General features: G+C 49.0%; 1 protein-coding gene across 9 annotated transcripts in view; it reads left to right on the top strand.

The window, feature by feature from the left end:
• The window catches only part of BIRC6 (baculoviral IAP repeat containing 6), a 288,254-nt gene extending 272,573 nt beyond the window's left edge, over positions 1–15,681 (top strand). For all 9 annotated transcript variants that reach the window (XM_073672646.1, XM_073672640.1, XM_073672642.1 and 6 more), the window contains exons 73-74: positions 14,440–14,574; positions 14,837–15,681. In XM_073672646.1, coding sequence (XP_073528747.1) covers positions 14,440–14,574; positions 14,837–15,016 — 315 coding nt within the window. In that variant the 3' untranslated portion in view covers positions 15,017–15,681. The remainder of the gene's footprint in view (positions 1–14,439; positions 14,575–14,836) is intronic.
• The last annotated feature ends 727 nt before the right edge of the window (positions 15,682–16,408 follow it).

The raw sequence follows: 16,408 nt of genomic DNA, 5'->3' as shown, positions 1-16,408 counted from the left end.
ATAGTTTCCCCCCATCCAGGCTCCTGTAAGATAAGAAGCCTACTTAACACTTGAATGCTAGGAGCTTCAAAGACTTCGAGAGGAAACACAGCCAGCAGGGGGGGGTGCTTCGTCTATCTGTACCTGACCATTTGTCCCATAGGACTAGTTTCTTTGTCTGTCACAAGCATGGAGGCATAAGATATAGAAACATGAAAAGTACACGCATGTTGCATGGGATGGGCCAATAAAAAAAATATCACGGCGTCCCGGAGCCATTGCGCACACAAGCCTCCGCGGTAGACGTTTGTACGTGCTCTGGAAGCCAAGATATAGCGCGGAGCCATTCCTGAGGACCGTATGGTATCATAATTGATATCAAAAGGTCGGTTACGGCGGCCCGAATCCATGGGAACCCCTGGGGGTATCATGAGACCATCCCAGAAGAAGTTATTGGGTTCCATAGAATTTGGGCTTCTGATCGAAGTTAGACCTGAGGGTGGAGACTGAGCCAGCTGACCTCACCAGCAGTGGGCGGGACGGGGCAGGTAAGATAGCAGGACAGACAAGAGACAAGTCAGTCTTGACCCAAGAGTGGTGTGCTGAACATCTGAGCACCAGCTGAGGCCACCAAGGGGAGGAGCAGTTTGACCATGCGGTGGTAGGCCTCAGCCTGTAACAAAGAACCGTGCCTGCGACCGCAGAATCCTCTCCCTGCGTCACAAGAAAATCAAGAAACCGGTAACTGATATGCTGTGGTGATTCTGTGTGTTGTATTCCATTGTTGTATAGTTTAGCCTGACCTTATACCTGTGTATATTTAGTTGTATATCGTGTATCTAGTGTATTATTATAATCAATTACCTCAAGTAATTGTGGGCCTGCCTTTTATTCTGCATAACGAACGCACGTCCGTGTGAGCTCGGCTCAAGCCAAAAACGCTACCCAGGGTTGGTTCCTGACCCGATATAGGCCCATTCACGGACTGGGCGTATATCTAAAATAGGGACTGGTGGCAGCATACCAACTGGGGATTGGGGAAGGCTGGTAGTGACGGTCGGAGGTTCAGATATATATATTCCTGGCGCGGCCAAGGAAGATATATATACCGCCCTCACTACAGAGGGCCCCGATACCCAGTAGGTTACAGGACAGTCTCCCTGGCGACCGCTTATCCTAGGTGCAGTTCCTTGTCTGACCTGAGGCTAAGAGGGCGCTAGCGAGTTGTGCTGTGTAGTGACGTTACGGTTTAGTGACGTTGAAGGGATAACACACTACCGTGTTCCCTGCGCTGGTTGCAGCTACCTGGCACTACTTTCTCTAGGTTCAGTACCTTGACTGACCTGAGAGGTAAGGGGGCGCCAGAGAGCTGCACCCACCGGCCGGCTTTCATCACATTGGTGGCAGAGCGGTGGGATTGCAGAATAATAGTGTTGTGGGACCCCTACTCCCAGGCACTAAAGACTGCCAGTGGTAACTTCCACTGCTGGAGTCTTAAGGTCAGCCCAACGTTAGACGGTCAGGCTAAAAGTATAACAAGGTGTGTGCAAACTCAGGGTTGCAGCGGTGTCGGTTACCAAGATGGCAGACGGCACCAGGAGCAAGACCCTGCAGGAGGCTAATGCTACGGTCCGTGTGGCAGGAGGGGAGGACATTGTTACTCATGGCGAGGAGGAGTCCAGCCCGGGCACCTCAGGGAGCCAGTCCCCAGTATACGGTCCCGCAGTGGGCTGCCCACCACCTACCCAGCCCAGCCTGTCCAGATCACAAGCCCTTTTACAAGCGGCTATGGCAAGTCTCCAGTCTCATGGCGATGCCGTCTACAAAACCCTCCTGGCAGCATCAGAGAAGGCAGCGGAGGAGGAGCGTGCAGAGCGGGCTGCGGAGCGGGCTGCGGAGCGGGCTGCGGAGCGTGAAGCTGCAGAGCGCCGGGAGGCTGCGGAGCGTGAAGCTGCAGAGCGCCGGGAGGTTGCGGAGCGTGCAGAGCGAGCTGCGGAGCGCCAGCACCAACTGGACCTGGCCCAGCGGGGGCTTCCGCTAGAGCAACCAACCCATCAGGAGACCAAGTCGTCCAAAGTCCGAGCTGAGGACTTCCCTCTACTGGAGAAGGATGGGGACCTGGACTCCTTTCTGGTGGCATTTGAACGGACCTGTCTTCAGCACCATCTGGCCCGGGATCAGTGGGCCAGATACCTGACCCCCCGTTTGAGGGGTAAGTCCCTGGATGCCTTGGGGGACTTACCTGCCGGGGAGGTACAGAACTACGACTGCATCAAGCGGGCCCTGATCCGGCAGTACAACCTCACTCCCGAGTCGTACCGCCAGAAGTTCCGGAGCCTGCTGCGTGGCCCCAAGGACACCTGGACCGATCATATGCGGGCGCTGTTGAGAGCCGCAGAGCACTGGACCTCGGGTCTAGCGCTTACTACCCGCCAGGAGGTCCAGGAACTGTTCGTCACGGAGCAGTTCTTGTGGAACTGCCCAGAGGACCTCCGACAGTTCCTCCGTGACCGAAAACCAACAGGGGCTTCTGCTACAGCCGCCCTGGCAGACGAGTATGCCAATAACAGGGCGCCTGAGCTGAAGAAGTCTGCCAGCAGCACCTGGAGAGGGGGTAAGCCCAGTCATGCCCCTGTTTCCCCGGCCCCTAGAACACAAGGGGTGTATCCCCCTGTTGCCCTCTCCAGGCAAGGACCAGACGTAAGACGTTGTCATCTATGCAACAAACCAGGACACTTTAGGGCTGAGTGTCCCCAGCGCCAAAAGACCCCATCCCATTCCCAGAGAGCGCCCAATGTTTTGTGTGTGGGAGGGGGTGGTGGTAGGTCCCTGGACAACATCCAACCCGTCACCATAGGCCGTTCTGCGGTCATGGGACTGCGGGACACGGGCGCTGAACGAACACTGGTACGGCCTGAGGTGGTGTCCCCCCAGGACTTGGTACCAGGAAAGACTCTTTCCGTCTCCGGGGTTGGAGGCGTGGAGCCGGCACTTCCCGTTGCCATGGTGTATTTGGACTGGGGTGCCGGAAGGGGGATGCGGGAGGTGGGAGTAACGCCAAATATTCCCGCAAATGTTTTATTAGGGACCGACTTGGGGCGTCTAGTATCGCAGTATGTACCCTCTGAACCCCCAAGTTCGGCCCCCCAAGAGTGTATTGATTTGTCTGCTGCTAATGCCAACCATGTTGTATGTAGTGTGTGTCCTGCTGAGGAGGAGGGAGTGAAACCTGAGGGTAACACCTGCACAGACACAACACAAACAGGGTTAGTGAAAGCAGGTGGGGAGTGTGGGGATGCCCGCAGAGGTGCTCAGCCGGCGTGCCGTGACCTCTTGTCCTCCGGTGAGGGAGGGGGCGGGCAGGATTCTGTAGAGGGAAGCTCAGGGATGGAGAGGGGGGCAGCTACCGGCAGTGTAGGGCTCCCAGGGGTATCCAGGCTGCTGAGTATAGGCCCACTGCAGGGGGAGGAACAGGCCATGGGAGGTGGGGGTGTCCCAAGAGAGGAGCCGCCAGGTAAGACCCCAGGGCAGGAGTTCCCCACATCCGAGATGTCCAAAGGCCTAGGAAGCCTGCCTGATCGGGCGGCTTGGTCAGAAACAGAGGGGAAGCAGGCACTACCCACGGTCACAGCGGTCATAGCCGCTGTCACCAGGAGTGGGAGCGCCGGAGCCCAAGGAGCCTTGCAGAGGTCCGACGGCTTCCCCACTTCTGACCAAGTGTCTGCCGGGTCAGACAGCGGCCAGGTGACATGCCCGGAGGGGCTGACGGAGGATGTGGCAGTTTCGTCGATTCTGGCCACATCAAGTCAGGAATTTCAGGCTGCGTTGGAAGCAGACGACAGCCTGAAAGCTCTCAAGGAACAGGCGGCACAGCCTCCCATGGAGTCAGACTGCGAGCGTGTGGTCTGGGACCAGGGACGGCTGTACCGGGTAACGGTCCAGCAGGGTTCACCGGAGGCGTGGCCCAGGGACCGACAGTTAGTGGTACCCTATCCGTTCAGGGCGGAATTGTTGCGGATCGCACACGAGATTCCGATGGCCGGACACCTAGGGATCGCTAAAACCAAGGCCAGGATAGCTCAGCATTTCTACTGGCCTGGGATGGGAGCCGCGGTGGGTGCCTACTGCCGTTCGTGTGACACCTGTCAGAGGGTGGGGAAGGCGGGGCCGCTCCCCAAAGCCCCACTGGTAACTCTGCCAATCATCGAAGAGCCTTTCTCGAGGGTCGCTGTGGATCTTATTGGACCTCTGTCCACTCCCAGCCACTCCGGGAAATGCTTCATACTCACGGTAGTGGACTATGCCACCCGGTACCCGGAAGCGGTAGCTTTGTCGTCCATTCGGGCCGACAAGGTGGCTACCGCCTTACTGGAGATCTTCTCCAGAGTGGGTTTCCCCCAAGAAATGCTCACCGACCGAGGGACCCAGTTCATGTCGCGGCTGATGGAGTCCCTCTGTAAGCAAATGCAGGTGCAACATCTGGTGGCCAGCCCGTATCACCCACAGACTAATGGCCTGTGTGAGCGGTTCAATGGCACCTTAAAGCAGATGCTTAAGATGTTGGTCGACTCCCACGGGAGAGACTGGGAGCGTTACCTCCCACACCTCCTATTTGCTTACCGGGAGGTTCCGCAGGCCTCAACGGGGTTCTCCCCCTTTGAGCTCCTGTACGGGCGACGGGTACGGGGCCCCCTGGCTCTGGTGAAGGAAGCATGGGAAGGGGATTTGGCCACCCCCGAGGTGTCGGTCATCGAGTATGTCGTGCGCCACCGGGACAGGATGATGGCCTTGGCAAAGCTGGTGCAGGACAATATGGCCCAGGCCCAGGCCGACCAGAAGCGGTGGTACGACCAGAATGCTTGTGAGAGGACCTACCAGGTGGGTCAAAAGGTGTGGGTACTGGTCCCCGTACCACAGAACAAGCTTCAGGCAGCCTGGGAAGGTCCCTACTTCGTGCACCAGAAACTCAATGCCGTCACCTATCTGGTCACCCTGGATCACGCCCGTGGAAGGAGGAAGGCCTTCCACGTGAACATGATGAAGGCTCATCATGAGCGGGAAGCGACTGCCCACCCAGTGTGCAACCTTCCCGAGGAAGGAGAGGTAGAAACCCTCCTGGATCTGCTCACCCAAGCCAAGGCGGGTGGGTCCATCGAGGATGTGGGGGTTGGCCACCAGCTCACGGAGGACCAACGGTCCCAGCTGGGGACCACCCTGCACCCCTTCCGGGGGCTGTTCAGCAGCCTGCCCGGAAGGACTGAGATGGCTGTCCACGACGTGGACACTGGCGATCACCCGCCGATCCGGCGTTCAGCATATCGGGTCTCTTTCGAGGTGCAGGGAAACATGCGCCAAGAGATAGACGAGATGCTGAAGCTGGGGGTGATCCAGGCATCCAGCAGCGCGTGGGCCTCGCCTGTAGTCCTCGTACCAAAGAAGGACCGAACTACACGGTTCTGCGTGGACTACCGGGGGCTCAACGCTGTAACGGCCACCGATGCGTTCCCCATACCACGCATCGATGACCTGCTCGATCGGATGGCCGGGGCTAAGTACCTGACCATCATGGATCTGAGCCGGGGGTACTGGCAGATTCCTCTGACCCCCGCGGCAAGGGAACGCTCTGCCTTTATCACCCCTTTTGGACTGTACGAGTCCACAGTGATGCCATTCGGCATGAAGAATGCCCCTGCCACTTTTCAGCGGATGGTCAATACGCTGCTTGAGGGACTTGAAGGGTACGCGGCTGCGTACTTGGACGATATTGCAGTCTTCAGTCCCACTTGGGAGGATCACCTAGAGCACCTGCGGCAGGTGCTCGGTCGGATCCACCGGGCAGGCTTGACCATCAAGCCGGAAAAGTGCCAGCTGGGCATGAGTGAGGTCCTCTACCTGGGTCACCGGGTAGGCGGGGGGGTTCTGAAGCCAGAACCGGGGAAAGTGGATGCCATCGCATCCTGGCCCACTCCTAGGACCAAAAAGCAGGTGATGTCCTTCTTGGGGACCGCCGGGTACTATAGGAGGTTCGTCCCACACTATAGCACCCTGGCCAAGCCCCTGACGGACCTCACCAAGAAGAAGCTGCCCGTCGCAGTCGACTGGACAGTCGCCTGCGAGACAGCTTTTGGGGCACTCAAAGCCGCCCTAAGTAGCTCCCCTGTACTGCAAGCTGCCGACTTCGACCGGCCGTTTGTGGTACAGACCGACGCCAGTGACTTTGGCCTCGGTGCTGTGCTAAGTCAGGTCAACACGACAGGCCAGGAACATCCTGTCTTGTACCTGAGCAGGAAGCTACTGCCCCGGGAGGTGGCTTACTCCACGGTGGAAAAAGAATGCCTGGCAATTGTATGGGCCCTGCAGCGTCTGCAGCCCTACTTGTACGGGAGCCATTTCACCGTGGAGACGGACCACAACCCCCTCAGCTGGTTACACACGGTCTCTGGGTCGAATGGCAGGTTGCTACGCTGGAGCCTCGCTCTCCAGCAGTACCACTTCTCCATTCGCCACAGAAGAGGCCGTGACCACGGTAACGCTGACGGGTTATCCCGGCAAGGGGAGGGTGCAGAAGGACGCACGGGGGAACACAGGAATGTGCTACCCCCTCGCGCCCTCGTATAGGGGGAGGTGTGATGAACCTGTAGCCGCCATCTTGGTAATGATAAATCATATCCAGGGATGGCCACACTTCAGCAGCCCCCACCCTTGGGACCTTCTGTTAAAACGTCAACTAGATAGTTTCCCCCCATCCAGGCTCCTGTAAGATAAGAAGCCTACTTAACACTTGAATGCTAGGAGCTTCAAAGACTTCGAGAGGAAACACAGCCAGCAGGGGGGGGTGCTTCGTCTATCTGTACCTGACCATTTGTCCCATAGGACTAGTTTCTTTGTCTGTCACAAGCATGGAGGCATAAGATATAGAAACATGAAAAGTACACGCATGTTGCATGGGATGGGCCAATAAAAAAAATATCACGGCGTCCCGGAGCCATTGCGCACACAAGCCTCCGCGGTAGACGTTTGTACGTGCTCTGGAAGCCAAGATATAGCGCGGAGCCATTCCTGAGGACCGTATGGTATCATAATTGATATCAAAAGGTCGGTTACGGCGGCCCGAATCCATGGGAACCCCTGGGGGTATCATGAGACCATCCCAGAAGAAGTTATTGGGTTCCATAGAATTTGGGCTTCTGATCGAAGTTAGACCTGAGGGTGGAGACTGAGCCAGCTGACCTCACCAGCAGTGGGCGGGACGGGGCAGGTAAGATAGCAGGACAGACAAGAGACAAGTCAGTCTTGACCCAAGAGTGGTGTGCTGAACATCTGAGCACCAGCTGAGGCCACCAAGGGGAGGAGCAGTTTGACCATGCGGTGGTAGGCCTCAGCCTGTAACAAAGAACCGTGCCTGCGACCGCAGAATCCTCTCCCTGCGTCACAAGAAAATCAAGAAACCGGTAACTGATATGCTGTGGTGATTCTGTGTGTTGTATTCCATTGTTGTATAGTTTAGCCTGACCTTATACCTGTGTATATTTAGTTGTATATCGTGTATCTAGTGTATTATTATAATCAATTACCTCAAGTAATTGTGGGCCTGCCTTTTATTCTGCATAACGAACGCACGTCCGTGTGAGCTCGGCTCAAGCCAAAAACGCTACCCAGGGTTGGTTCCTGACCCGATATAGGCCCATTCACGGACTGGGCGTATATCTAAAATAGGGACTGGTGGCAGCATACCAACTGGGGATTGGGGAAGGCTGGTAGTGACGGTCGGAGGTTCAGATATATATATTCCTGGCGCGGCCAAGGAAGATATATATACCGCCCTCACTACAGAGGGCCCCGATACCCAGTAGGTTACAGGACAGTCTCCCTGGCGACCGCTTATCCTAGGTGCAGTTCCTTGTCTGACCTGAGGCTAAGAGGGCGCTAGCGAGTTGTGCTGTGTAGTGACGTTACGGTTTAGTGACGTTGAAGGGATAACACACTACCGTGTTCCCTGCGCTGGTTGCAGCTACCTGGCACTACTTTCTCTAGGTTCAGTACCTTGACTGACCTGAGAGGTAAGGGGGCGCCAGAGAGCTGCACCCACCGGCCGGCTTTCATCACAGCCTTCATGGTAAAATAGCTGCTAGGAAACCACTGCTAAGGACAGGCAACAAGCAGAAGAGACTTGTTTGGGCTAAAGAACACAAGGAATGGACATTAGACCAGTGGAAATCTGTGCTTTGGTCTGATGAGTCCAAATTTGAGATCTTTGGTTCCAACCACCTTGTCTTTGTGCCACGCGGAAAAGGTGAACGGATGGACTCTACATGCCTGGTTCCCACCGTGAAGCATTGAGGAGGAGGTGTGATGGTGTGGGGGTGCTTTGCTGATTACACTGTTGGGGATTTATTCAAAATTGAAGGCATACTGAACCAGCATGGCTACCACAGCATCTTGCAGCGGCATGCTATTCCATCCGGTTTGTGTTTAGTTGGACCATTTATTTTTCAACAGGACAATGACCCCAAACACACCTCCAGGCTGTATAGGGGCTATTTGACCAAGAAGGAGAGTGATGGGGTGCTACGCCAGATGACCTGGCCTCCACAGTCACCAGACCTGAACCCAATCGAGATGGTTTGGGGTGAGCTGGACCGCAGAGTGAAGGCAAAAAGGCCAACAAGTGCTAAGCATCTCTGGGAACTCCTTCAAGATTGTTGGAAGACCATTTCCGGTGACTACCTCTTGAAGCTCATGAAGAGAATGCCAAGAGTGTGCAAAGCAGTCATCAAAGCAAAAGGTGGCTACTTTGAAGAACCTAGAATATAAGACATATTTTCAGTTGTTTCACACTTTTTTGTTAAGTATATAATTCCACATGTGTCAATTCATAGTTTTGATGCCTTCAGTGCAAATGTACAATTTCCATAGTCATAAAAATACAGAAATTTTTTTAAATGAGGTGTGTCCAAACTTTTGGTCTGTCTGTGTGTATATATGTGTGTGTGTATGTGTATATATATATATATATATATATATATATATATATATATATATATATATATATATATATATATATATATATATATATATATATATATTAGCAATGTTATATAGAGTAATATATCAAGAGTGGCTCCAACGCCTCCATACCTCTATATAGTGTGCCTGTATGTTCTTCGTGTTTGTTTAGGCATTACCCCTCACTGCCAAACACATTGATAAATTGGCTTTTTATGAATTCGGTCCTATTGTGTGTTTGTGTCCTTGCTCCTGAGAGGAAAATTGGATTTCTATTCCCAAGGGAAATTCTTGTAGAAACTGCTGCATGTGATGTCGGTGTGCATAGCTCTACCACGTCGTCATGTGTATCTCCAGGACATAGGACGTACTTTTCTGGTGTGATCTCTATCCAGCCGCACATATAGGACTTGTCTCTTGCTGTGTGTAGCTGGGCCAGTCCTGCCAGTACTTCTCAGGGGTACGCATACATGGCATTGATGCACAGTACTGCTGCTCTTCTCCATTTAGGCCATGATGACCTGTAAATGCTTTCCTCCCACAGAGTGCAGCAGTCTAATGTCTTCTCCACAGACGAGATGAGGCTGAGCTTACAGATATTTACTCATTCCCTTCATCCTGCTTCCCGCAATCACATAACCCTTCTATTTTACTTCTCTTGTCAGGTCTGACTTTGAAAAGGGCACACATTTATTCCAGGGATCTAAAAATAAGTAGTCTCTCCTCTGATTTATGTCCAGAATAATTATAAGGGTCACTACTCAGCATTACGTTCAGACATGCATTTCTGTTTTATTAGTACACACCGCCAAGGAGAGAACATGTCTAGGTTTTTTTCTCTGATATTAACAGGTACGTCAGACCAGTGACAAGACGCTCTTGAAACTATCGAGTCCTTTGTAGAGGCTAGAGATGACCTCTAGTGTACTCCTAAGGAAGGCATACCAAAAATTAGCAAACTGATTTCACTCAAGAAATTTCCTATACTACAGAATTCAATTGAGGTGGCTATACTCTGTAAATGGCCGCCTGCTTGTGTGGCCAACAGATATTCCTCTAACCCATTTTTCCCTGTACACATGCACACTCGGGTCAACTGAACGTGTTGTCAGTAGGGAGAGGAAAATAATCCGCAGCCAAACACCTCTGGCAGCAGCAAATATTTAGTGCTGAAACGCAGTATTCCTAGTCCTTCTTTCCCCTAACATCTGATGTTGGAGATCAGGACACCCTCATACATAACAAAGGCATCTGGTCCTATTGGAAACAGCAATTTTGGCCCACCATTGTTTAATGTGTATGGGCACATGTTCCGTGCCATGCATGCTGAAATATCAACAAATTACCCAAAATGTTAGTTCTTCCCCCATATTGTGCTACAGCCTTTACTTAGTGTCCTAACGCCAATCCCCTACCACCCAAATAAAACTTTTTCTAATGCTGATTTATCCTTTACCTGTAGATGGCTGTACTTTTGAAAATTCCGTATTAACTGTGAAATTACCGTGAACCAGAAATATCTAATCGTTTATTGCAGCTCTTGAGTACAGTTTGATTATGTAACCAAGAAACAGCGATTCCAGCAATATATCACTTACTGGACTGCTTGGTGCAGTTCTGATAAAATCCGTTTTCTCTACTGCAGATCTCCCAGGTTTCTAAATGCTGAGCTCTGTACAACCCCTCCCACACCACTGATTAGCAATTTTCTGCCTATGCACAGTGTACACAGAAAGCTGCCAATCAGTGCGGGAGGCAGGGTTACACAGGAGGAGGACTACATGACATGAGACAACTAGTCCTTTATTGATGATCTCCTGCTGATGAAACACTGATTTTTATTGAAACAACAACACACACCCAGTCAGTGACAAAATTCTGGAATTGGGCTTTTTAAGTAAATTATCTGTATTCAGAACATTGGAAAACTTAAAGGGATTTCTGAGAATAGGTTTTCAAAAACCTCACCACATTTGTCCATGGACTGTGTGGTAATGAAGCACAACCTTAGTCGTGGAGCTACAATAATAGAGAAAAAAATAAGATGCTCTTTCTGTGTTGAAAATAGCCCTACCCGGCCCATGCATGGGAAATGGAAAATATTACACACCATGGACTGCCCATGTAAAGACCGGGTGAGACCTTCTTAACAAGGCTCTCCACTGGTGTTGAGTGAATGTGCTCGGATTACGTGTTCTCTGAGCATGCTCTGTCTTATCAGAGTATCTTCGTCGTGCTCGGCTGTGTGCCTCCCTGCAGCTGCATGTTTTCTGGCGTTAGACAGACCCAACACATGCGGGGATTGCCTGTCTACCGCCGGAAAACATGCAGCCGCAGGGAGACTAACCTATTAGCAGAGCATGCCAAAGATAGTCGGATAACTTGTTATCTGCGCACTTTCGCTCAACACTACTCTCCATTCTTTGTAGAGTAGGAGACTGAGACCCTGATTCCAGCAATGTGTCACTTACTGGGCTGCTTAGTGTAGTTTTGATAAACTCACCGTTACCGGCAGGAGATTATCACTAGAGGATTAGTAAACATTCTGCCCTGTAGCCCTGCATATTTATGAGCTCTGTGTAACTCCATTCCCACCACTGATTGGCAGCTTTCTGCCTATGCACAGTGAAACAGGGAAAAAAAACTAGCAGGAAAAAGACAGCGCAATAGGGTTTTATCCGGGGGAGATAAAGTTGTTAAATAAGGTTATGCTTACCTGATTTTGTTGTGTATACACATTTCCATGATTTATAAATCCAGCTGTTTCAGGTCCAACGGGTCATCAGACCGAGAATACACAGATAAAGAGGATTTGCAGATAATCTGCGCTGCTGGTATCGCATAAAATAGATCCAAGTCCAGACCAAGTATTTTGCTGGTTTTCATCATTAACCACCATGGTTTTCTTTTCCTGATGTAGTCTGTAGTACTTCGAAACGCGTTGACTGAATAAAGAAAAGCCGCAAAATACTTTGTCTGAACTTGGATCTATTATATGTGATACCAGGAGCACAGATTATCCGTAAATCCTCCTTATCTGTATGCACCGTGTGCACAGAAAGCTGCCAATCAGTGGTGTGTGCGGTGTTATACAGAGCTCAGCATTCAGAGCACTGCTAGATCTGCAGCAGAGAAAATAGGGATTCTATCAAAACAGCAAGCAGCCCAGGAAGTGACACATTGCTGGAATGTGTGCCTGGCTCTACATCATGCTGCTCTTAGATGTGGTAGCAAAAACCTAGTGAGATTCCCTTTAAAATTGAAGGTCCGAGTACTGTTATATACTTATTTCTGTGAATATAAGCCCACAGAAAAGGCTGTAGTTTCTAGACTGCATCCACAGCAGAGCCATCCACCGGATTATCACAGTGCTGAGTACATTACCTTATTCTCCTAAAAAGAAGTAAAATACCTTTTATATAGCTGCAATGTGAAGGCAACCAATACAGCAAAGACCACATATACTATTGTGAGATCTCCTCTTCTGCCATTGGAAACCGTGTTGCAGATTGTTTCCCTTCCTTGCTTACTGTGTATATAGCTCAGACTTTATATTCCAGTCATGTTCTGGTTGTGTATCGGAGCAGAGGTTGCCGTGTTTTTCAATGTTCCAGGCTAATGGGATGGTTCTTGTGGCACCGTCTTCATCCTTCCTGCCAGTGACACATTCCACTGGAACAGACTTTTCATTTTTATCTCTTCCTTTATCCCTCCTCGTAAAATGAAGCTGCATGCCATTAATTATAGCTGCATTTGTGTGATTGTTTTCATTTTGAACCGTCAGTTTGTGTCAAGGGTGAAGATCTGAGAATCTGTTCTTTCCGTAAACAAGTATCCCACTGCTTTAATTGGTACTCTGATGGCAAAACGAGGTTCTACGGTTCTGGCTGCCGACTGCTCAGACTATTCACATCTTATTGTCGGCTCTTAAAGAGGAAATGAATATTGATATGAAGTTTCTCTATAGATTAAACTAGGAAGGTTATCCCCAATAATAAAGGGGCGGAAAACTGCCATCTTTGTGGCACATGTAATAAAATTGAACTTCATCCTGCAAGTATACCCAGCAAATTGTAACCACTCTCTAAACATGAAAAGAAAAAAACTACCATGAAAGCCCAAAATGTGTGAAACAGTCTTTATGAACGATCAGGTGATCACAAAAGATTACAAAAAATGACCATATAACAACAAGGGGTGCACACCCAGGATAATAAAAACCATATGTCCAGAGAGTCAAATAATCATATGAAGATATGCTAGTGAACATACACCACTATATTGTATTGTATGGATAGTATTCTGTTGTAGAAGTATGATATAGTGTAAGGACCATAAACATGCATCAGTGCCTTGTGTAAAGTGCTAGTGCAAAATAAATGTATGTTTTCATCAACTGTCCTTACCATCACGGTCCGATTTTATGTGGATTTATTATATGCACTATATAGATGCTGGTTTTGATCCACACATGCCTATTTTTCCCTTGTTCATCTCCCATGTAATATCAAGAATTTAATGTACCATAGTTTTGTGTGTTCTATGCAGTCATGAGTTTAAAAGGGTTGTATGGGCAGTAAAAATTGTTCACAAAAGGGTTAAAAAAATATAATAAAATAGAAAAGCGATACTTCCCTTACCAATCCCAGTTTTGACACTGCCTGATTGCTCGCTTGTCTCTGCTTCCCGCTGCAGCGATTCAATGGCTGTAGTAGATCATTGGCTGCAGCGGTAACATGTTCATCACATAAAGGGAATCTGTCAGCAGATTTTTGCTATGTAATCTGAAGACCGAAGGACATAGAGGCTGAAACACAGAATTCGGGGATGTTTACGAACTGTGAAGGATTTATGACCGAGATTAACATTGGACTACATTAGTCCGGCAATGCCTCCCCCACTTCTGTGATAAGCACCTCACTGTCTATGGACTTTGTACATACAGAGCCTGGTATGGGCAGGCTCAGCTGTGGTGGGGCAGGCTCAGCTGTGGTGGGGTGGGGTCAGCTGTGGTGTAGGCGGGGTTAGCTTTCTCAGCTCTGCTTCATTCTAAATCTAAAAACTGATTGTGTGAGAGCGGCTGCACCCAGTAATCTTAAGTGATACATCGTTGTAGGTAAAGAGAAGCTGAATCCATCATGCTGCTCTCAGATTAGGTAGCAAAAACCTGCTGACAGATCCCCTTTAAGCAGGGGACTAGGCAGTGTTGGAACACAGGTGGTGGGGGGGGGGTCAGTAAGGTCAGTCATTGCTTGTTTTATACTTTTTTGACCAATATGAGCATTTTATAAAACGTCTTTACCCCTTAGACAACCTCTTTTTATAGGATCACTTATACATGACTGGATTTTGGCTTATAACTGACAATGACCGTTTGTGCTGCTTATTTCCCTGGAACATGTTGGATTCAGTCTTGATGCGATGGAACTAATGCTATTTTCTTGAACATTGTAGGTGATTCATAAACACTTTTACTTGAAGCGAGCAGAGATCATGGCCCAGTGTGAGGACTGGATAGTAGATATTCAGCAGTTCAGCAGTGACAAGCGTGTCGGCAGGACGATGTCACACCATGCAGCGGCATTAAAGGTAAGTTCTTTGAGCTCGGACTATTGAGACCTAAATGTTCAAGTGAATTTACGTCTAGGACTTGTGTAAGTCATTCTCAGAATTCCCTCTTACGTGATCAGCACGTCCTTTCACCTGTTGGTGCCGGGAGGTCCCTGGGGCTCCTCGGAGTACGTTTTGCGTACACAGCGACTTCCATGCAGCACTGTGCTTTGTGGCTCTGGAGAGAACAATTTATTACAATGACATGCTGACCATACTCTTCCTTCTGCTTTGTGTGCAGCGACATACGGCTCAGCTCCGAGAAGAGCTCTTAAAGCTCCAGTGCCCCGAAGGCTTGGACCCAGACGCTGATGAGTCTACAGAAAAATGCCTTGCCACAGCAAGCTGCGAGGAGGCTTCATTGCACGAACAGGTCAAACCCAGCAGCAGTAAAGACAACCCTGGTGACTTCAAGTTCTGAGCTGCATTGGCATGGACTTTACACACACAGGCTTTGAAGCACAGCCAAATATGTCCATATTTGTATGTAAGAAGCTAATTATGTAATAGTTAATGAAGCTAAAACTATTCTATGCCCTTAAGGTTATACAGATGAATTCAAGATGATCTTTTACCTGTAAAAGAGTGTAAACTTTTTTTTGTGCTTTTTATTTTTTCAATTGTGAGAACCACTGATTGGTATGTTTAGCAAATGCAAACAAGAAAATGGTGAAATCACTGAAATAAGGGAAATATTCCTTACGAAAGAATGTTTACTGAATGAATTTTGTTTTTTTTTGTTTTTTTACTGATTGAGGGCGATGTAACAAAGAATATATATTGGTCATTCTTATTACTATAACTATTTAAAGACTGCAAATTTTCACAGATTTGATAGGTTTTGGCCATACCTTCATTCTCATTTTTTTGATTTCTACAGACAACTGCATTCTTCAATAAACTTTAAACAGACCTGCTCCCTAATAAAAGAATTGCTGGTACATTTTTCTTTTTTTTTTCTTTTTTTAAATGATTAATTTACTATGGACGAGACCTTAGAACTGGAGACTGCTCTTGTTAGACTGAATTTATCACAGTCTGTTTTATTTGATGCACATGAAATAAACGGACATGGTTTTACCTTCAGTTCCTGCCTAGTTCTAGATTCATCCATTTTTTTTTAGTTTGTGCGGAAATGTATCCCTAGATACACAATTTATCACTGAGTTTTGTGAGTTCATTGATATTACAAAGTGGCAGTCACCATAAAACTAGTTTCACATATCCAGAATGAACGGTCTAAATATGGACCGCCATGTACGGCTGAGTTAGTGGTCTCCTGACCCCAACTCAACAGCTTCGTAGGCATATATGAGGTTGAAGTCTGGTCAGAAGAGCTGTGGCCAGTCTGGACCTAGTGCGCCGTACTCTGAACATCTGATGTGTGAAACCTGCCTAATAAGGTGACCAAGGACACCACGTTATATGGTAGATGCAGGAATTGTACATCTACATCTCCGCAAACAAAGTGGTGTAAGGTTTGCACTCTGAAACCATGTTCCCACATAGTGTAAATGCTGCATTTTTTTCCCACTTTCTTTTTCTTTTTTTTTTGCAAAAAAATCCTCACCACTTAACAGTTCAAGCAAAGTGGATGTGATTTCATAAAAACTAATGCCCACTCTGTTTCAAGACGCCATTGAACTGTGCATTTTGTAGTTTGTTTGTTTTTTTCACGAAAGCGCAGCAAAAGCAGAATAATCGGAGCAGATTGCTATTGCTTATGTCAGTGTGAGTACCTGCAGAAAAAAATGCAGCAGGAAAAGAAAGTACATGGAAACATGGCCTAATATTTCTGATTGGTGGCACCCCC

This window comes from Phyllobates terribilis, unplaced genomic scaffold (genome assembly GCF_046119375.1).
Source record: "Phyllobates terribilis strain yellow unplaced genomic scaffold, ASM4611937v1 Scaffold_3__8_contigs__length_932513732, whole genome shotgun sequence".
Lineage (NCBI taxonomy): Eukaryota > Metazoa > Chordata > Amphibia > Anura > Dendrobatidae > Phyllobates > Phyllobates terribilis.
The sequence above is the reverse complement of the archived record's forward strand: the minus strand, read 5'-3'. Positions and strand labels throughout refer to the sequence as shown.